This window comes from Salminus brasiliensis, chromosome 25 (genome assembly GCF_030463535.1).
Source record: "Salminus brasiliensis chromosome 25, fSalBra1.hap2, whole genome shotgun sequence".
NCBI lineage: Eukaryota > Metazoa > Chordata > Actinopteri > Characiformes > Bryconidae > Salminus > Salminus brasiliensis.
In genome coordinates, this window is record NC_132902.1 from 17,933,586 (window position 1) to 17,956,420 (window position 22,835).

The following is a 22,835-nucleotide window of genomic DNA, read 5'->3' on the forward strand; positions in this document are numbered from 1 at the left end:
TGCGGGTTATTCAGCTCTTTAAACCATTGCAAACCTTTGTGTTAAGAGCCTTGCTCCAAGACCAAACAACGGCAGTATAGCAGACCCAGGTACCAAACCCACAACCCTGTGTTTAACACCCTGCCCTTGTCCTGGACTAGTGTGTGGAGCTACAGGTTAGATGTTTCCAATAAAGTGGCAAGTGAGTGGAACTACAGGTGGGTAATAGACCTCGGGTCTAGGGAAAACCTGGGCACAGAACTCCTGTTCCCCTTCAGACAAAGAGAAACAGAGGAGTATAGTTATGGGACTTAAAATCAAGAGATTAATAAGTAATTAGGATTAAGACATTTTGCAAAAACCCAAAACACATTAGCTAAATAAGGACTGAAACAATGAAAACAAACAAAATAAAAATCACCACAACAAGAATCCATTGCATTAATTTGAAAATCATCTGGATTATAAAACTATCAAAACACTGTTGGGAGAAAACCAAGCAAACCAACCTAAAACCGCATTTATACTGAAAACAAGGTGTTTGTGGCTAAGCTACAGCTAATGCTAATATCATGTTGCAGGCTCTATTAAGCTTTCAACACAATAAAAGCGACCAGTGGAAACATGGACAGTTACTGCCATCAAATACCATTTAAAACTAGTAAATATGCAAACACTAGATAAACCAGCACATAACAGGGGGGAGCCCTCTCTCTCTTTACCGTTTCTCTTCGTTCTGAGGGGGAGAGAAAACGCAGCTAGAGCTTAGAGGGTGAAACGCTGTGAGAACTAGAGAAAGTAGCTCAATAAAGTTAATAAAAGTTACAAGTTCATGTGGAAAAACTCTAATACTTTAAATCCCCAGTAATTTGTTTGTAATTGTAGAGAATCAGCTAGCTGTTGGAAGTTATGGATTAATAGGAGTTAAAATGAGGTAATAATTCAGTGAATATCGCTCAGTGTGAACCTGCTCTCATCCGTGAGAGCACAGTACGTCAATGGCACATTTGCCAATCTTTGTGTTCTCTGCAAATCCCAATCTCCCTGCACGGTGTTGGGCTGTAAGCACAAGCCCTACTTGTGGATGTCGGGCCCTGATACAACCCTTATGGAGTCAGTTTCTGTTTCTGTCAGTTTTCAGAGGTTGAAGAAGTTCCTCGTCTCTGCGGTGTGCAAGTTCTCATTTGATTCCCAACAGGGTGCATGCAATCCTGCAGCCTCTACAGAAGCTCTTGCTTCCTCTAGATCTGAAGAAAAAGGTAAGGATGAAACGCTGACCGTTCTGCAGAAGCTGTTCTCCCGTAGCCCAAAGTGAGGCAGGGATCCAGGACGTGGAGGTTCCTGACATTAGTTCAGGTTTAAGTTCAGACCTGCTATTCTCTGAACTAAATATAAAACAGATTTATATTAAAAAAAACCTAACAATAGAACAGATGCATTATTTACATGTATGTAATGTAATGTTATTTACATTAATGGATCATCTGTGATGATCCGGCACATCCCAGAACAGCTAGCACACCAACCTGCACACCTCAAAGCTGCAGACACACCATCTGACACATGCTAAAGTATCTGGCACACTAACAGGCACATCCTAAAGTAGCATGTGCACCACCTGGCACTTTTAAAAGTATCCGGCACACCAAAAAAACACATCCTAAAGCAGCTGGGATCCAACCTGCATATCTTAAAGCTGCTGGAACACCAACAGGCACATTTAACAGCAGCTGCCACACCAACGGGCACATCTTACAGCAGTCAGCACATGAACCAACCTAAAGCATCTGGCACAGCCACTACCACATCTTAAAGCAGTTGGAACACTAGCACATCCCAAAGAAGCCAGCACACCCTTCTGCACATCCTAAAGCAGACACCAACTGACACATCTTAAAGCTGCTTTAGGTTTTGCTGGGTGATCCAGCATATGATCTGGAACATCCTACAGCAGCTGGCACACCAAGCAGCTGTTGGATGTTCAATCATATGCCGGTCAACACCAAGCAGCTGAGCTGGTGTTCCGGACGGTTCCCAGCAACCAGGAGGTGAATGGCTGGCCAGTGCCCTTCAACTAAGTGGTGTACCAGACAGCAAAACAAGTGTCAGGTGAAGTATGTAGAGGTATATGTGTGTGTTTGTGTTGGCTACAGTGTTGTTGTTTTTCTACTATACAACAGTACTGTAATGTTTACACAGTGTCACATTTGTTTTTGACCTAAGGGTTATATCCAAAAAGGTTATTTTTCGATAAGCTAGAGAAATTAGCAATGTGTGGCAAGAAGACAACTAACAGACATGCCATGGACTGCATCACTTTTGGCTATGGGTACAGAAATGAGAAAGAGACACGCTCATCCAGCCAAGTGTTTTTAAACCCACAGGTATGCAGATTTTGCCCCTTTATCTTCTTTAACGTCCAAAATCCATTTCACTTATAACACTAATCACTAAACACTAAATTAAAATATTATACGTATTTGTGCTTGATAATATTTTTATTTTTGATGTTTAACCATAGTGATGCCATATGGAAGGAGCATAATGGCTGTCTTTCTCTAATAATAATTTCTCTAGTAATATATTTGTTAAGCGTTCGTGTGTTTGTGTGTGTGTGTGTGTTACAGATGGAGATGGAGCGCATGTTGGGCATGTTTGCAGAGAAACTGCTTTCGGACCCAATCAGTTGATCTGACACCATTTCATAAGAATCAATATAGCTCGATATAGCAATATAGCTAAAATCCCAAGCATGACTTTTTATTGTAGGTTTATTATAAGGTTCAGTCTCAGAGCGTTTTTACTCTATTCCACTAATCATTACACCTAAATATTTACTGTATTTTTTTATTCTGATCCTGTAAACATGGCATATTTGCAGACATAGTAAGGAGCTGTTGGCTCTAAAATGTAAGACATGCTGTCTACTCAGACAGGAAGGCACCCAGTCATCTAGTTTTCTATTTTATTGGGAGAAAATGCTAATAGTTAATGATAACACAGCTATCCAATCAAATGAGTCAAGTTTGCTCTGATGCAATTGTTTCTTATTTTGTTGTATAAACAATTGTAACAAATTGTATGCATTTTTATTACCAAACAAAGTAGATATAATATAATAATAATCAAATACAGAATACAGTGGGTTTAATTTACTCTCTAAAGGCTTTTAGGGCACTCAGCCCTTCCTGAGTTGAAGTGGGAGTGTTACAGCAGGGGAAACACTCTGCTGGAAATGCCTGCCAACAGGTTCAGTTCAACTCATTTAGACTTGTGAATCGGTTCGCTCGTTGTAGGTATTGGAAAGAGTCGGTTCAAAAGAACAACTGACTCACGACATCGCTCCGTTTCAGCAACAGGTAGGCGTTTGCATTCCTCTGCGCACCGGAGTCCCGCAGGGAGACACGGAAGTGATCGTCTCCTCAACCTGTTTGGATACACCTCAGTTCGCCGCAGTTTCGTGCTCTGTGTGTGTGTGCGTGTGCTCTGACCGGCCATGTCGAGAAGAGCGTCCAACTGAACCCAGCGTCTCAGTGTCCGACCGTCACGCCTGGACTGGAGCTAACCCATCTACCCCTGTACCGCTCTAGCTCACCATGTACTTCAAAGAGCGAGAGGTAAGAGAGAGAACGCGCGCGAGACGGGCTTGTTTTCTGCTGTGTTTCCTGATACACCTGTAAGCTGTAAGGTAAAGACAGCGGGGGCAGTAGCCTGCGTTTCTGTAAAGAATGATGGATGGTCGATATCAGCTGTGAAGGCTATATCTGTGACCCCTGGTTTGGGCTGATACCCGCAGCTGGGCTCGAGAGAGAGAGAGAGAGAGAGAGAGAGAGGTAAAGAGGCGCCAGGTGGCTGAACCGGCCGTTTCACTGGAAGATTGCACACAAGCGTGTCGTTTTCATGTGGTGTCAAATGATCAAATGCCTTCAGTTCCTTTGGGGACACTTCTCTCAGAGCTGCGAGATCACCTAGTGTGTATGAACATTTTCTTCTAGCCATGAGGATGAAGTGTTTTCTTCAGGTGTGACCTTGTGTTGTTATCTGATGATGACCTTATGCCAACATACCTATATTGGCTATATTGGTTATTTATCACTGCATCTCTCACACACACACACACACACATATATTATTCTATTCTATATATATATATATATATATATATATATATATATATATATATATGTGTGTGTGTGTGTGTTTGTGTGGAGGGGTGATAATATGATACAATATAATTAATATAAAAAGTTATTATTGTTGTTGTTATTGTTATTATTAGTATTATAACAAGTAGTATTATTTGGGCAGTGGTGGCTCAGCAGTTAGAGTGCTGGGTTATCAATAACAGGGTTGTGGGTTTGATTCCCGGGCTTGGCAAGCTGCAACTGTTCGGCCCTTGAGCAAGGCCCTTTACCCTCTCTGCTCCCCGGGTGCTGGAGTTGGCTGCCCACCGCTCTGTGTGTGTGTGTGTGTGTGTGTGTGTCTGTGTGTACTCACTGCCCCTAGTTCACTAGTGTGTGTGAGTGTGTGTTCACTACCACAGATGGGTTAAATGCGGATGACGCATTTCGCTGTGCACCTTTACCTTATTTGTATTATCGTTAGTGCTGCTATTAATACTGCTACTGTTATTATTGTTATTATTAATAATGATATTAACAATAATAATGATTATGAAAAGAAGTAGTCGTAATATTTGTATTATTATTATTATTAGCAGTAGTAGTACCGGGCATCTGCCTATGTCCAAAAACACACATACCTGCTCATCCTATACTCCTACTTCCAGGCAGGACTTTAAACTATATGTCAGAGCATTGCGATGTGATTGCTTGCTTTTAGCCCCAACAACAGTAGTAAGATCAGGTGGATCAAGTTTGGATGATTACTTCTAGATCACAAATGCCATTCCACCTCATCCCAAATGTTGATGGTGGTCCATCTTTCCAGAAATTGCTATTCCATTGCTCATGAATGGAGGCGGTGGCTAATGAGCAACTGCTCTCGGAAAACCCATTTGACTAGCACAAGGGATCCAAGCTGTTGGAGCCTATTATCTGTGCACCTTAAAGTAGAGGAACATGGATGTGTTGAGTCTGGATGCTTTTGGACATGTAGTGTTGATGTCTTGAATGTATGTTATTGTGTAGAGCCTAGGTCTCATTACCTTGTCTCATTAAATGTTATGCTAAATGTTATGCCCTGTCTGTAATTAAGTGAAAGTTCCGGAGCAATGCGGTTAAAAAAGCTCATAGTTCATGATTGTGTATTGAGACCTGTCAGTGCCGTTTTAATTAGGCCAGTAGGCTACTGTGACCACACTAGAGCACTTACTGAATCAGCAATATGCTCACCTGACTGTATGTTGGGTAACTTGTGAATGTGTTTTGGCCTTAAACATAAGTACTGTGTGGAAATAGGCTGGAGGTGCCTCCGCTCTCTTTAGGACTGGGGTAGTATCGCTACTGAGGTGAAGAACGGAATTAAAGAGCGAGGTGGATGAGGACTGATTCAGTGCTGGTTAGACTGGTTGTGTTTAGATGACTTTGCTGCAGAAGGAGTTTCTGTTAAGTGGTTTCGTAATGAAGAAGAGAGATTTTCTGCCAATTAGACTTTCTCTTCTGCCTCTCTCTCTCTCTCTCTCTCTCTCTCTCTCTCTCTGTCTTGCGCTCTCTCTCTCTCTCTCTCTCTGTCTGTCTTACCCACTCTCTCATTTCACTCTCTTTTATTTTTTCCCTCTCTCTCTCTCTCTCTCTCTCTCTCTCTCTCTCTCTCTCTGTCTTGCGCTCTCTCTCTCATTTCACTCTCCTTTATTTTTTCCCTCTCTCTCTCTCTCTCTCTCTCTCTCTCTCTCTCTCTCTCTCTCTCGCTCTCTCATTATTTCTGTCTATCTAACTCTCTCTATCTAACTCTCCCTCTCATCTCTCACCCCCCCTTCTCTCTCTGTCACACACATATACACACAGCACTCTCTCTCTGTCTCTCAGCCCACCCCGCCCTCCTCTGTCTGTTTCTCATTTCTCTCTCTCTCTCTTCCCCCCCCCCCCCCCCCCCGCTTCTCTCTCTGTCACACACATATACACACACAGCACACAAACACAAGCAAACTCAAACACATGCTTTTACCGGCAATCAGCATGCCTCAGGGGATTCCCTATAACAGAATCAAGTCTGGGCTTGTGTCTTCGTTAGACCAGTGAGAGCACAGTCACTCATATCGTTCATCCCTTCCCACATTACTGTCTCTGATGATTTAGTGCACAGGAAAAAGTTAGCACCTTAGCATTGCTGTCATTGATTAATTTAGCACACTTAAGTTCAACTGTTTCCACTGACTGATCAGTTGGATGTGTTAACATGCTCATCTTAATATCAAAGAACCTGACAAGAGCCACACCTAGTTATTCAGACAGCCCACACAAAACGGACGCAGAAACTGCTGGCATATCAGTTTACAACTGTCACATAATAGCAAGTGTCTCTCGGTTAGCCAAGCTAAGCTAAGCATTTGCCTATCTAAGGTAGGTAGAGAACAATTTACACACATATCGCATGTGTGTTTGCATGAAACACTCTCGATTTGCGTACAGCACTTCTTATTTCACCCTTATCTGGTTTAAAGAAGTAGATTTTTCCATTCACTCACAGTTCACGTGGCTGTTCATGCTATGTGTGTTTTGTCCTGTAGATGAAAGCAGACTTGCATTACTCTTGCCTGAGACCGGATCAGCAAGAACTTATGCAAAAGCAGTTTTATGGTCTTCTGATGGAGAGTGAGGCATTAACGTACACCTTAAAGGTGTTAAGTCTGATTAGCATAGCCACTGAAGCCACGCTGTATTGTATAGAGTATTATACACAAGAACTGTGTAGTTGGAAATAAAAACGCAGCCTGTCTGATGTATCTGCAGGTGAAGTGGTGCTTGAACATAATCATAAGGAAACCCTTATTTCTCATAAATAATGAGACACCTTGAAAGATCTGCCCTTCAAACGCTCTTTTAATTTATTTGCCATCAGATGTTTATGCAATGTAAAATAGAGAGTCTTTATGACTTCTACCCAAACATAATTACAAACAAACACCATTTTTAACTGGCTTCTATGTTGGTGCTAACGTTCTGTAGGATGAATTGGAACTGCGGGCAAGAAGTAAGGAGAGCCTGGATAACGGCAGAGAGGCCTTGCTATCAGCCACGGTAAGAAACCAGCTGCTATACAGAACTAGTGTTTCTTTGTGTGTATGAACATGCACTCTCTCAGGTGCCCCAAAAAGTAGTCATGTCTATTTTTCCATAGAAAAGGGAATCATGTTAGTATTATGTTCCTCAAGCTCGTCAACACAAAAAAGCACAGGGGGTGTCACCTTGGGGAGCAGTGGAAATGAATATCCAGGGCCCATAAGTAGAGTGAGCGCTCAAGAAGCCTAGACTAACGCTAATATCATGCTTGTACAATTTTCAGTTTAATAGTGTAATTAGTGGGGATACAACCATGTAGATATTATGAATATATATGCTGATTGATCATGTACATATTTGATTATGTCAATGCTGATGCCAACACACGTATCTACATGTAGAAAATAACCTAGTATGTGTACCTTTATTTTACAGTCTATATAGTCATAAATTCCGAAAAAAATTCAGTTATTAATCAGATCTAAGCACAATGTAGATGCACCTACGCAGTGTTAAAATTTGGCACTGTTCAATTAACAATTTTGATTGAACACTGGCAAATTTGCTGTGTACAAATAATGATCTGCTTATTCTGATGATCCCAATGTCATGATACGTCCCAAGCTGTCACTGCCATAAATTGCCAGAATTTTGCATTCTGCCTGCTGTCTTGTTGGGGTACAGATGTAGTGTAGTCCACATCTTCACTACCTATGAACATAATTACCCTTTAACCATGGTCAGCGGTGCTCATCAAAATTCACACACACATAAAAAGCAGAATTAAAGTTGGAGAACAAAAATTCTCTAAAAAGAAAATAGAAAGATTGTTAATGCAAAGCAAATGTAAGCACTCAATTAGGCCTGCATGTCTTTAACACTGCTGCAAAATCACAGGATAGTCATAAGACTGCCATGTACTGAACGTTCCACTGTTACTACTTCCTCTACTTTCATTACAGCCACTCTTAGGGAATTCTAGGCCAATGTTGACACACAAATGTTTATAATATGTAGAAAATGGGACTAAATAATCCACTGCGATTAGCATTATATGGAATCGAGACATTTATTTGTAATGCTGATATTTCCTGGAGTGATCTAGTATTGCTTAAACATTTGGCTCTTCCATAATAAAACAAATACAAAACAGAGGTTTATTGTTCAATATATTGTTTATTAAATATTGTTCAAATGTAAACATAGATCTGATGCCAACATATTTTTTAATTTAATTTGTTATTTAATTTAATGTGATTTTGTTATCATCATGTATGCCTTTCGCTGTTTGTATGTTCTTTAAGAAATGTACAGTGTGGATCCACAAAGCTTGAATGAGATGCTGTCCCTGTTGTTTTTGCACAGAGCACCTCTAATAAGCCTGTTGTTCGATCATTCGACTGCATCCTGGTTGCGCATATAATTGAGGATGAGGGAGATCAGACATTTAAGAAGCAGGAGGCCTATATCAATCAGCTGAGGTCAAAGAACCTGAAAGTTACAGTGAGTACTCCTCCACCGAAATACCATGAAGGCACTGGTGTGGTGTATGTAATAAATGAATTAATATATACATACATACACACGAACACAATATATGGACAAAAGTATTGGGGCACCTACAGGAGCTTTTATGACATGTCATTCTAAATCCATGGCATTAATATGGAGTTGGAGATGTTGGACGAGCTGACCCTACGTTTTTTGGAACCAATCGTTCTATCACTAATGTGTATAAAAGCAGACTGCATGGCTAGGTGATTGATTTTATACACAATATATCGAATTAACATTCTGTATCTCAAAAATATTTACAGGAAAAGGAAAAACCTTAACTTTGAGTTGATTTCAGTGTACAACAGTCTTATTCCAAGTCTTGGAATGGTGATACAAGGTTTTTCTTCTACATAGGCCTTACATAGTGGTTTTATTGATGTTCCTAAAAAGATCTTTTGAAAGGATATATGGTATTCCTACACCAGAACAGTTAACATGCAAAACTGTGTGCCATCTATGATCAAAAAACATATTCTTATTATGCATTCTATTTATATCAGCAAATCATCCATGAGAACAAGGTGTTCTACGGTGTCCGTGCACCTGAGGAAATCTTTGACAAGTACAAGTATCTGCTGAAGGTGTCTGATTCTTGCAACTGGGTCTGCAAACAGAAAGATTATGTCCCAAATACCATTAGGTAAGCAAATAGATCTGTATGGAGTTTTGGTGCTTTCCCTGTGCCCATTTGAAGCTTTAAACACTTCTACATTACAAGCATGCTGTGGCTGAACTATAGAATGATCATATTCATCCCACTTTTTGCAGGATCAGGGTGGTCCATTTCATCTTGCACCATACATTTATTGGCACAGGAGGTGAGTGAACTTTACACCACTTGACACCAATATCTTTTTCCTTTGGTATTTTGGTACAGCTTAAGTTCCCTATTTGATACACAGCCTCAGTTCTCTCTCTTATTGTAGTTATCTTTCACTTGAAAACAAATAGATGCTAGATGCATGTCCTTGTTGCTGTATAATGTACTTAAGACTATAGTCAGTGCCTGCTGAGTAATCACTACAGGTTTTAAGCATAGTTATTAGTTGATTCAAAGAGCATTTCATCCAAGTAATATTCATCAAGAAGATTCATCAAGGAAACACAATGGAAATACATAATAAATAACAGCGATGAAATACTATATACAGATTGGTGACAAAGCAAAAAACAGTGTTTTATTAAGGTTATTAAGGTATTGTGCTAACAAGAGCTGCTGGAACAGCTTCAATACACCTTGTGGTGGTGGTATGATCTGGTAAGGTGTTCTGTCCCTCCAATAGAGTGCCAAAGCTATTCAATTGTTTTTGCTGACTGCATTGGAGAGTGCTATCTAACATGCATGTATAATGGTACACAAAGCAGGGAGCTCAGAGTGGCTCAGCAGACTAAGACGCTAACACAATGAGTGAGTGAGTGAGTGAGTGGGTGGGTTAATTGGGGACAAAATTGTGAGGGGGGAGAAAGAATTATACACTAAGCCCATGAAATACCTCCCAATAATGAGAGCAAAATTTGAATGAAGAAGAATGATGAATATCTGTGTTGTTCAATAATGGTCACATATAGTGTGAGACATGACTTGCATGTGCTGGATTGGGGTGTTAATTGTTTATATCTTACAAATGTTCAAATGTAGATGTAATAAATAGAGTGTCCAATTTTTCATTGTGGCATCAGGAGTTTTCAGAGTAAAGATTGATTGACTTCTGTAATTCTTTGTCATTTAAATATTTATTCTGTGTAGGGCTTTATGTTAACAAGTGTTTTCTCTCTCTTCTAAATATCCACAGAGGGCCTGAGGGACCTTGTGAGGCAAAATGCATTTGAAGCATTGTTCTGTCTTCATGAGGTAAATATTTCCTTTACTTGCTTTCTTAATTGTTCTTTTTTTATCTTAATTAGTTTGCTATGATCTATGGCCCTAGAGGTCTACATGGGTTTATTTTAATATCCAAACATGCCCGATTGCTGCACGTTATCATTCAATTTGACACTGACTGGTCCTCATACAGGCCAACATTTAGCCGTTGTTCTCTTTGTCTGCACCTACAAAAGCCTTTTTTGATGTAGTTTATTGAAATATATTGATTTATTTGTGTTTCAGAAGAAGCAGCAGAGGTATCTGAAGAAGAAGTGGGCCAACTGGGGGGCCATAAGACATCTCATTAATCAGCCTGTGGATGATATAAGGTAAGGTCTGGTCTGTTGCCCACCTTGGTAACCTCCCCAATCTCTCCGCCCCCTTTTTCATAGAATACATCCAGTTAAATACTTTGGGGAAAGGTGAAGGAATATGTTAAACTTGCGTCAATCCACTATAACATGTAAAGCATGGATGTTCTCATTACAATGGAACCTGTCAAGAGGTTGGATATATTAGGCGGCAAATGAACAGTCAGTTCTTGATGCAGTGATGTGTTTCCTGTAGTATACAGTGGTCAGTACCTACCAAAAGTGCCCCTAAGAAGGACAACCGGTGAAGCTGCAATAGTTTAACGAGTGCCCAAGGCTTCTTAATGCATGTAGGGAGTGAAAGCTAGCCTGTTTGTTCCAGTTCCACGGATAATCTATTATAGCACAAATTGCTGACCATGGTAATGCTGGCTATGTTTTGTAGAGTTCATGCCTCCACAGAATCAGATGTTTTTGGGTTTTTTGCCCAACATTTTATTAGGCAGGTGGTTTTATTGTTATGGCTGATAACGGTATGTTGTTATTGCCCTGTGCATGTTGTGTGGTCTTGCTGACTCTATACATATGTTGTTACAGGGACTACTTTGGTGAAAAAGTGGCGTTATATTTTCTGTGGCTGGGCTGGTACACACGCTTGCTGATCCCTGCAGCCATAATCGGTGTAATTGTGTTTCTTTATGGCTTGGCTTTCTTCAACACCAATCCCCTGATGTGAGTGACCCAAATGATTGTATCGATGTGTGTGTGTCTGTGTGTGTCTCTGTCTGTGTGTGTCTCTGTCTGTGTGTGTGTGTCTCTGTCTGTGTGTGTGTGTGTGTGTCTCTGTGTGTGTCTGTGTTTCTGTGTATGTGTGTCTGTCTCTGTCTGTGTGTCTGTATCTGTATCCTCGCAGAGGCGATTAGAAATGATAATGGAACACTGCAACCACAAAACCTCAACAGATGTAGGATTTGATATAATGGAACATTATCGGTTACAGCAATGCAGCGCCAGCACAACACAGGGGAAAACGGCATGCCTGCTGTGTGCAGACCACTCAGTGAATCACCTTGTTTTATGAAATGCTTTGGTCTCAACGTATACGTTAGTTTTCATTTGCAGCCCTATAGTATGATAAACTCTATGGATCAATCATATGATCAGAAGTGTTACAATTATAACAATGTTTGGTACATACACTATGTACATGGACAAAAGTATTGGGACACCTGCTCATTCATTGTTTCTTCTAATATCAAGGTTATTAAAGGAGTTAATTCTGCTTTTGTTGGAGTAACTCTCTCTACTGTCCAGGGAAGACTTTTTACTAGATTTTGGAGCATTGGTCTGAGGATTTGATTGCATTCAGCAACAAGAGCGTCAGTGAGGTCAGGATGTTATATGATCACCACTCATCCCAAACTCCTCAACTCTTCAGCTCATCCAAAATGTATTGGATGGAGCACCATCATTCCAGAGACCATAGTTCCACTACTCCACAGATCAATGCTGGCATTACATTTACATTTACATTTACGGCATTTAGCAGACGCTCTTATCCAGAGCGACTTACAAAGTGCTTTGCTATTTACTCAAGAAAAGCCTTAGCTAGTTAGAATAGACTAATAATTCAAAAGAAACCTCTAAGCTTTAGACATTACTAAACACAATACAATAAGGCGACCATAGAACTGGGCTAATAGCCAGGTGTGGGCATTAGCCCACACCTGGCATTAGGTGTGGTGCTAATAGGCATGTTTATCTTCTCCAGAGAATCCTATTCTATTGGTAGTACTACTCTACAGGGACTGAACAAGCTGTGTGTGTGCATATGCACATCTGTGTGAGCAACTTAAAGTAGCTGAATGCATTCCTTAGAAGGGGTGTCCACAAATATTTGAACGTATAGGGGACATGGATCACTGTTCTATCTACAATGTTCTGAGGACTTATGGTTATCAGTAAAAGTCTTTTGATTGTTGATGGTCCTGGACACAAATGTAGAATTTAAATTATAGATACCCAGACATGGGGGGGAAAGATGGGTCAAACAATTAGAAAAATACTTGTCAATTGTTAAAGGCAGCCTGAATTACAGTAAGTACTGTATAAGTACCCAGAGAAAAGAAATATCTAATTCATCTCATAGTCTCATTTATGTCTCCTAGACCTAGTTAAATCTTGTTTGAGACTTGTTTGTTTCTGAAATTTAGCTCCTGAGAAACAACCCCTGGGTTTCTCACTTTAATCATAATAATGTTTTACAGGTAGCTTAATCTTTTTTTGATCTGACTGATCTCATTTCAGTCTTAGCTGAATAAGATTTACAAAGTGTAAGATCTCCTCATTTCTTAAATAGTTCTCTTCTACATGTCAGAGATCTTGCAGCAGCCTATCGGAGTAAACAGAGACATCATGCTGTTCTCATTTGGGTTCAGAAAAGTTCATTTCTGATGTTGATTTGAACCATTAACAATATTAAGATCTGACTAATTTTCCTTAGACAAAACTAAGACATCTTAAGATGTTCTTATTGTAATTGGTGGATCTGGTGACTTTTAAAAATATAAATGCCACACAGTGATGCCATAGAAGAACCGTTTCTGTTTCCATAAATCCATTTTTGTAGAAGTGTAACATTTAGTAGAACCAAAAGTATCTTCATATATTTGTGTGTGTGTGTGTGTGTGTGTGTTATGCAGAAAAGAAGTCTGTAATTCCAACATCACAATGTGCCCAACATGTGACAAAAGGTGCCAAATATGGAATCTCTCTGATACTTGTGGTTACGCTAAGGTAGGAGAACCTTATAACCTGCATTATGAAACTGACTTTCTTTCTAAGTATAAAAGTATGGAGATACACATGCATTTTGCTGCACACATCAGTGGAATTCTGTATTATTGCATTGCAAGTTATTAAAAAAACTGTGCTGTTTAGGGAATAAGCTTTGGCCATTTTGTTGCTTAGCAACAAGCTAATTTGCTTAGCTGAAGAACTGTTTTCTGTGTTTATTTTTAATAATAAATTATTAAACATTGGTCTGTTTCCTGATAGTGCACTTTATTAATGTTTCCTTAAAGCAATAAACCACTCATGGCTGTGCTATAGTACTGTGCATGGCCCTATAACCCATTACCCGTGAAAAGCCTGCTATGACTTATTGCTGTATAAACGTCTCCTGTATGTTCAAAGAGCACTGAAAGTCTGTATGCAGTATCTCTCTTATCATGTAGGTGAGCCACCTGTTTGACAATGAAGGGACTGTGGCCTTTGCGATGTTCATGGCTGTGTGGGGTAGGTGATACTTCACACCTGCTTTTCCATGCACTGTAAACCATATTGACAGACCATAAATGATGGGTGATGGTGTTTTGTGATGTTTTAAAACAGCCACGCTGTTCCTGGAGCTGTGGAAGAGGCATCTATCACTGCACGTCTCCCAGTGGAATGTTTTCGACTGGAATGAGGATGAGGTGGTGTAACAGTTCAACCCATTTGCTCCAATTTGCCTAATTGCTCCAAGTTAATATTTTGATTGCCGTAACACTGAAAGGCTTTGCATCAGTGATTTCACTGTTGTCATCGTAATTATCAGGATGTACTTGAGCAGGGACTGAGTAGGACTAGCACTCACCATTTGGTGTTCAGTGCTAGTGCTAGAATGTGCAGTATTCTGATTCCCCTCACATATATAACTTGAGAAGCGTGTGTTACATGCAAGACACCATAAAGTGTGAATGTTTTTTTGTTTAATATTTTCCGTTTTCTTTGTTGGTAAAACCTATACTTGATTATTGGCAGCTAATGCTATCCAAGTATCTGGTTTGTGAAAAAAGTTCCACTGCATCTGATCAGAGTTGTGTTGTGTTCACAGGAGGAACTTATCCTGGAGATTGTGAATGATCCACATTGTAAACCCAAAGAGTATGAACACTCATACCTGCGCAGCATTGTCGTACTCCTGCTGGTCACGCTGGTGGTAAGAGGATGAATTAGTCATAATGAGAATGTTTGAGAATGCATGCTAATTGCATGCTACGACTAGAGGTCAATTGCGTAGACAAAGGTTTTTTTGGGGGGATAATTTAAGTGCATGTAAAACAGTTGGATGAATTATTACCAGTAAATACAAAACCCTTGTATCTCCATAATGTCAACTTTACATGAGAAGGAAGCTGTCAATGTAAAAAGATTCCTTGTTATTTTAGTCCATTCATCATGAAATATAAACACAACATAAATGACAACTGCCAGATTTAAGGTGCATATGTGGGTGTTTCACTGATGAATAGAGGCTAATAAATCAGTGACCCTGCAACCTGTACGCCTTAATTTTTTGTAATTTTTTTACGCCTTTTTTATTAGTTGTTCTGCACTATTTATTAAATGTATCAGGTTTGTAAATGTTTGTTAGTTTCAGATCTGTTCTCCTAGACTCCTTCAGCTCCTTTTTAGCACTTGCTCTGTTCCCTTTGCTTGATTGTTCAATTACTACATAATTGTTTTTGTTAATGTTATTTTGACATTTTGTTTCAATCATGTATTTTGTTTCAATCATTGTAACTAGTTCTTTTGAACTACCTTTTGTACAAAAATGTAAAAAAAAAAAACGTATAGACATACACTTATCATGTCTTCCCCTATTTACTATGTCCAGCTGGTGGTGATCATAGGCCTGACGCATGCACTGGTCATCTGCCGGGTTGTGTCTGCAATGCTTATGTCTGACAGTTCGTGGAATTTCCTGAATGACCATGCCAGTGTACTTGCAGTAATGCTGGGGGCAGTGCTGCACTACATTACCATGCAGGTTATGACTAGGGTAAGAAAAATCTGGTACTAGATTTGCCATTAGTCATCATTTTTCTATATGGATTTTAAAAGCAAATATAATTAACTTAATATTTAATTTTTAACCTTTGCAGGTTAACAGATTTGTGGCCATGAAGTTGTGTTCAATCGGTAAGTACAAAGGGTGAAGGAAAAGCTTGTGCATTGCAATTAAACTACTCCACCTGTCCTGTATTATTCAGTGGAATGTTGTTTATAGTCCTGGCCAGTTCTCAGGTAGCAGATGAGCAGGTTTGCTTAATAAAATGTCACTGTCTCTCTGTACATTGTATGAACATTGTGTAACCCTGAGCTTTGTTGAATAGTCCTTATGTATCCAGTATGCTTTTGTACATACTACATCACATATGGTATGCTGTGATCCTACAGAAAAGACTCGCTCATTTGCAGCCACAGAGAGAAGCTTTACTGTGAAGATGTTTACCTTCCAGTTCTTCACCCTTTTTTCCTCGCTCATCTATGTGGCATTCTTTCTGGGCAGGTAAGCAGTGTCTCATTTCATTCCAATACTATTAGATTTCTTAGTGCATGACCAGTTCTCTGAAACTGTATGTGCAGTAGTGTAAAATCTGACCAGGAAACTAGTTGATTCTGAATCTTTAGAAAAATGTCAAAATTTTGAATGAGTTTCACTACCGTTTTATTATACTCGGTTTAATTCAGATTCTTTTAAATAGCGTGAATGTGAAGCATGGAGGTAGATTTATCATGATTCGTTTTTTGTGTTGCCGAGAGTAGGGTTAGCATTATTGCATGAGTTGGAGATAAGACTGGGTTCCATAAAAATACCAGCAAATCCAGAATGTAAAACTATTTGTGAAAAGGCTGAAGCTGATGAGAGGGTGGTATCTGCAACAGGATAATGATAAATCATGGGCCAAAAAATTATCATATACTTTATTACATATTTATCTAATCAGTTATGATAGACTGGTCAAAGCGTTCAAGCGTTCCATGATCAGTGCAAGTGAATCAGCACCAAGATTATTTTTTTTAAAAACTCCTAGCAGTATATGATTTGTCTGTGGTCTGTGGGACAAATTATGCTAACTGACCACTTCAATTTCAGGATTAATGGCTACCCAGGAAACTATGTACGAATAGCAGGGATTTGGAGACTGGAGGAGGTACATTTTACAGACTATTTAGCAGTTACTTTAAGCATTATTTTACAGGCTTTGAAAGTCTCCTAGTTGTGTATTTAGTACAAATTTAATTTATCTGTTGTGTTTAAGTGCCATCCCAGCGGCTGCCTTACTGATCTCTTCATCCAAATGGCCATCATTCTGGTCCTCAAACAAACCCTGAGCAACATATTTGAGTTTGCTGGGCCGTAAGTGCATTATTTTACTATGAACTGAAATTGCATTCCTGGACACATGCACTAACTTACCATTCTGTACCCATTAATGTGTTTTGCAAAACAGTACAATATTTCTTATCATTTTCAAAAGTTCTATGAAGATAATGGAATTGATCATTATTACTTCTTGTAATAATGTTTTCCATTCCCATAAGCATAAACTTGATTGTTTATCATTAATGCCCCTGCTTTTTACTTTTTTTACTAGGTGGCTTAAGCTCTGTCTGAAGAGAACAGTGTTTAAGAAGCAGCTCAGGAAGTGTGGGAACTGCTACCGGAAAGCGTGTCGAGAAGAAGGTGCTGACGTTGAGCCATGTGACATCTGCAATCTCCGTGACTGGCTGAGGAACTACCACCTCAATACTGTCAATGCCTTCAGCCTGTTTAATGAGTTCTTGGAAATGGGTGGGTGTGTTTAATAAGCAAACACACATTCTGTGTCCCTAGTTTTCTTTATGTCTCCGGGAACCCACAAACATAGAGGCCATCTTCAACTTCTAAAAATCACTAATTCAGCCATGGTTTGCACATTCTCCATTTTGCAGTGTGGTCTGTGTTAATTAGGCAAAGCTCTGCTTTGCACTGATAATGCTTTCTCTCCTCTCTGCAGTAATGCAGTTCAGTTTCACCACCATCTTTGTGGCAGCTTTTCCCCTGGCTCCGTTATTGGCCCTTATTAATAACATATTTGAGATCCGTCTGGATGCCATCAAGATGCTGCGCCTGGAGCGTCGTTTAGTGCCAAAGAAAACCAATGATATTGGTAAGTCATGATCAGCAGTAAAGAATGTGTAATAGTAAGAGTTCATTCTTACATAAGTAGGTATGTTTGTATGTATTGCATGTGTATATATAATGTATCTGTGTGTGCTCAGGTGTCTGGACTAAAGTGTTAGAGGTGATTGGGGTGATGGCAGTCATTGCTAATGGGCTAGTGATCGGAATTTCCTCTGAATTCGTTCCTCGTCTGGTCTACCGCTACCGTTATGGACCATGTGCCAATGGGACAGCCACAGACATTCAGTCAGTACTCATTTATTGATGCATTTATGCTTTTGCCTTTGCTGGCATTTACTGGCATTCTTTAGAATATTTCCTTAAATACATAAAGATTTCTCCTGAACTGCATGTATGTCTATGATATGTTAAAGTATGTTAAATTTAATTAAATGTTTTTTTTAATGAAAGGTTCTCAAATGTCTAAAGGTGTATAAAGGTTTTTATTAGGTAACCATTGTTGTTGTCTGTCAAGTTGTTAAGAAAGCTGCTGAGTAAATTAACTGTGTCTATCAGGTGTATGACAGGCTACATTGGCTATACCCTCACCACTGCATACATGTCGGATAAAAATGTACAGCAAGACTTTAAGTCTCACCAGATGCTCAATGCCACTCAATGCAGGTGAGTTTCTGTGTCAGCTGTTGAAAGGAAGATTCGCTTTAATATTTTAATATTTATTTTAAATAAAACGTTTTTGGTTATGAAGATAGTAAAGATAGAAAGTAATATTTGTTGTCCTAATGTTCTATTGAGCATGCTTAATGGACATCCCTCAGTCCAGCTGTCCCATACAGCTAAACCAGTTGTGTCCCCCCTCCTGTCGGGAAGTGTAATTTATACTTTTACCCATTTCTAAAGTACGCACATTTCTGCACAAGCTGAGAGATACAAAACAAGTATTGAAAGTGAAAGAAACATGTACATTAAGGTGGTAGAGTAATGTTTGGGGATTTTGCACAAATGACTTCAGTATTACTATTTCACAGTGTTGCGCTCTCTTTACCAGAATTACCTAGTGCGATTCTTTGCTTGTCAAGCCTGGAGTAGCAATGATAGGGATGCTATTTAATCTATTACAGATCAGTGGAGCATCTCAATGATTTTAAAGCTCATTTTAAGACATTAGTTTAAAAATGCTACATAGTGTTGCTTTACGTGTAGGGGAACACAGGGAATTGTATCAATGTTTATTGTAAAGGGCCAACAGATAACAGCGTATTAGGTTGGAAAATATTGAAGTGTTCTGTTATAAGGGTAATAATATAATGATATAGTGGAGCTGAATCTAGTACATGCTGTGTAAATAAGTATTTATCATTCTCCAGCTACAAAGACTACCGCAACGAGGAGGACCACAGTTTCACCTCCCAGTACTGGCTCATACTAGCAGCTCGCTTTGCCTTCGTTATCTTGTTTGAGGTATGTCAGTTAGGCGTAAAAATTACAGTATTTTTATATGACCGTTTTTAGTGATTCCTCAGTTCTGATTTTTTATTCTATTTTTTAGAACCTTTCATTTAAACAGGCAAGTTATTAGGAACATATCTTCAATGTCAAGTAAACACCTTGCATCTGAATTTTTGATGTTTTACACTTTTGACAGAAATAACTGCCAGATTTACATTATATTGAGTGTGTTTACATGCACTTAATAATCCAATCACAATTTCTGGAGTTTTCTTTTATCGGACGAAGGCCTAGAAATCTAATACATATTTTTAATTTTTAAAATTTGTATAAAACCAGGTAGTGAAATATCATACTTTTGCAGAACTGCATAGAACCCTTTTTGCCAGTGGGGGGCAGTTAGTATTATTTGTGAATGGGATTATGCAATTTGTACCCAGCTAGCTTTTATTCATGAAAGTAGTTCATGTCTTACATGTTTAAGGACATTGTCCTCTGTCTCTTCTACAGCATGTTGTGGTGATATGTAAGTTCATTGTCGCCTGGTTTGTGCCGGATAACCCGTTACGAGTGAAGAACAGTAGGCTACATGACAAACTGTCCCGGCTGAAAGATGAACTGTGGTAAATAACTCAAACTGAATTCTTATGTAGGGCTTATGTGTCTGTCTCTAAATTGACCTTTTGTTCTCCTTTTTGTTGTTTTAGGGAAATGAGTCTGAGATATGACAGCAGGTCTACAGATGTTTAATCAATGAAGGACTAATTTGACCGCTCTTCTCAAACTGAAGCTTTGAAAAGGACTATACATGAGCAGAGACGGTGTTTAAGCCATTTTTTCAGCTTCACTGCACGTTGGAAACGTTTTGCCATACTTATATTGTATGTTTATATTGTATATTGATGTGTTTTACATATTTTACATATTCAGTCTGAAGTCTGGTTTAAAACAAAGGGAAAAATATTTATGAACTATATAAATGGACAGTTTAAATGTGTTTTTTCAGGTACTTGCAAAATACAATCGTATTCTAAGCTGGTGAACATTTTAAAGCACAATTACTGTTTTCACTTTACATATTGGGGAAAAAATAAAACACAAAATGTGACATGTAATTAAATATTTCTCCCAATATGTGAAATAAGTAGGATGATATTTGTGCTCTACAATGTGCAGAAAAATTCCATATTTAAGTGTGTAGAGGATTTGTATAAGGATTTTTTTTACATGGGCACTTAATAGAACTTGGGAGCACTGTGGCTCCTTGTGCCCAACTGTAGCTTGTGGAGGTGTTTTTTATGGGATATTAGCATAGCTTGCTCCCTGCTAACCCTGATTTTAAAGCAATGGTTTCTAAAGCACATCACTTTCATTCTCTTTAAATAATCTTCCTTACCGGTTGTTTTTATGCCTCTCACAGATCTTTTATATGGAAATACTGTACATGTTCTAAACAGTTGTCTTTCTTCACTGTGAGCAAATGCAGATGCTTTGGTGCTTTGGTGTCATTACTTGTTCAAAGGGAAAACTGCCACATTGTTTAAGGTGCAGATGAGAATCTTGTTACCACAGGTAAAGCTTGTCTGCTACGGGACAGGAATAAGGTGTGAAGAACTCTGGTACACTGTAGTGTTGGATGCTGTGCAGATTGCCTCCTCTTGAAGGCAGTGGTGGCCGTAAGAAAGGCTCAGCTGCCAGCTGCCAGTGGCCAATAGAAACTGGGTTCTTCCTCCCTCATGCTTTATGTGCCTTACTGGAGCATTACTCACTTTGCCATTTACTCCAGACGTGTCTTATTTTATCTTGTTCAGCTGAGGGGACAGATTTGGTCTGTTCAAGTGGAATTAAATGATGGTTGTGTTGTGTGGTTGTGTTACAAGAACTGTGAAAATGTGAACTCGTTAAGCTTCCTTGCCGGTGCATTGACCGGGATCCATGCAGCTCTGCATGTGAGCTCTGCATGTGAGCTGTGAGTGAATGTAAAGCATTCAGATTTTTTTAAGCTTGTCTTAAGATGTCTTAAGGCTTTAAAGGTTTTCTAGAGCAAGCTTCTTTACTATTTAAGTGATGAGATTTAGCTGTTTCAGATGTTTCCTTCCATAATATCACTTGTACACAAACACACACACTATATATAATTATGATTAATTATATATATATAAATTAATTTCATATTCTATTTTGGGACCTATGAGACGGATTTATGTAGGAAATAAAGTTCTTAGAAGAAGAAGAACTGCTGTACATACAGGGTATAAGGGCTTATAACCTCCCCATTTAACACACACACTAGTGAAGAAGGGCAGGAAGTACACAAACCCACAGCAGTAGGCAGTAAACAATGGGCAGCACAAGAATGTTGAGGAACCTTCCGGTTCCAAGGCCGGCCCTCTAACCTTTAGGCCATGGCTGCCCCTTACATATCATACTAATGCATGTGTGACACCCAACGAATGTACTCTATACACTGTCTTTCCTATTGATCCGCATCGGCCATCTCTTTAGTCACTGTTCTAATTGAAACTAGAACCCCAATATACCCCAATAATAAACCCCCTTTATCAGAAGATCTTTTTCTCCTTATAACAAATTGAGATCACCTGGACCTGTCTTTGCATTTTCACAGAAACCGGATTGTATGCTAATTGCTTAATTATTCCAGTCAGCACACCGGTCTGTAAGCTCAGTACTTGTTCTATGTCTATATGTTTGTCCACTCATTTATTCAAGCTTTTCTGCACATGCACAGAATATTGTGCTTATATTATGTCTTTGTATTTAAGCAGTGCAGTAATGTATTAATACATGTAGTGTATTAATACTTATTGGTTACATCTCAGTCCACACTTCAACCTGAGAAAGAGACTTTCCTGATGCTTATTGCAATGCACAAATCAAGTTTACCTTGCTAATGTGTTTACCTGCAACTAAGTTGCTTGCTTTACATAGCTTTAAGTTTCTAAAATGTTTTTGATATGGTCCTCCAGCTTTGTACATGCAGGTGCAGAACTGTGTACTAGAAGAGTTTACATCACTGGATTTGCACAATAAAGCTATCAACTCCTTCCCTCTCCAGCCTCCACAAGGTGTCAGTGTTATTGCATTTCTGCATGCACAGTGTTTTTCCCAAACAGGCACTAAATATTTGTATCCTGCTGTTGAAATTCCATGGTTACTGCAGGATTGTGCGGTACTCCTTTGTCAGTCGAAACTATGTTCCCTTTAGAACAAAAGGTGCAACAAAATGATTTTCACAAGCTTGCATCACTCAAGGGTTATTAAAGGTTAGTAAAGTCCAAATCTGTGTCACTTTGGCAGCCAAGTACATCTTGGTTCTTTTGATCTACCAAAAGTTAATCCAGCGGCCTAATGACTGTAATTGCATAGTGAGTTATTTTTAATAACATAATCTTATGAGGTATTTTAGTCACCATGTAGGCTCTATGTCTCTGGCTGTGAGAAAAGCTAGTCTAGTCCATGCCAAGCAAGCACTAAATGTTTCTTAAATGCATAGCTGATAATGCTGCATATAGCAGAAG

The 22,835-nt window shown here is 39.1% G+C and overlaps 1 protein-coding gene across 1 annotated transcript; it reads left to right on the forward strand.

The window, feature by feature from the left end:
• Positions 1-3,320: 3,320 nt before the first annotated feature.
• Positions 3,321-22,367, forward strand: ano9b (anoctamin 9b). The gene is made up of 24 exons (XM_072671648.1): positions 3,321-3,596; positions 7,107-7,178; positions 8,526-8,663; positions 9,218-9,357; positions 9,486-9,535; positions 10,511-10,569; positions 10,825-10,910; positions 11,490-11,624; positions 13,595-13,688; positions 14,129-14,189; positions 14,286-14,368; positions 14,770-14,874; positions 15,553-15,717; positions 15,821-15,857; positions 16,116-16,227; positions 16,816-16,873; positions 16,982-17,079; positions 17,318-17,514; positions 17,720-17,872; positions 17,985-18,132; positions 18,403-18,510; positions 19,215-19,308; positions 19,807-19,919; positions 20,004-22,367. The coding sequence occupies exons 1-24, from the start codon at positions 3,576-3,578 to the stop codon at positions 20,044-20,046; spliced, it is 2,370 nt and encodes a 789-aa protein (XP_072527749.1). The 5' UTR covers positions 3,321-3,575; the 3' UTR covers positions 20,047-22,367.
• The last annotated feature ends 468 nt before the right edge of the window (positions 22,368-22,835 follow it).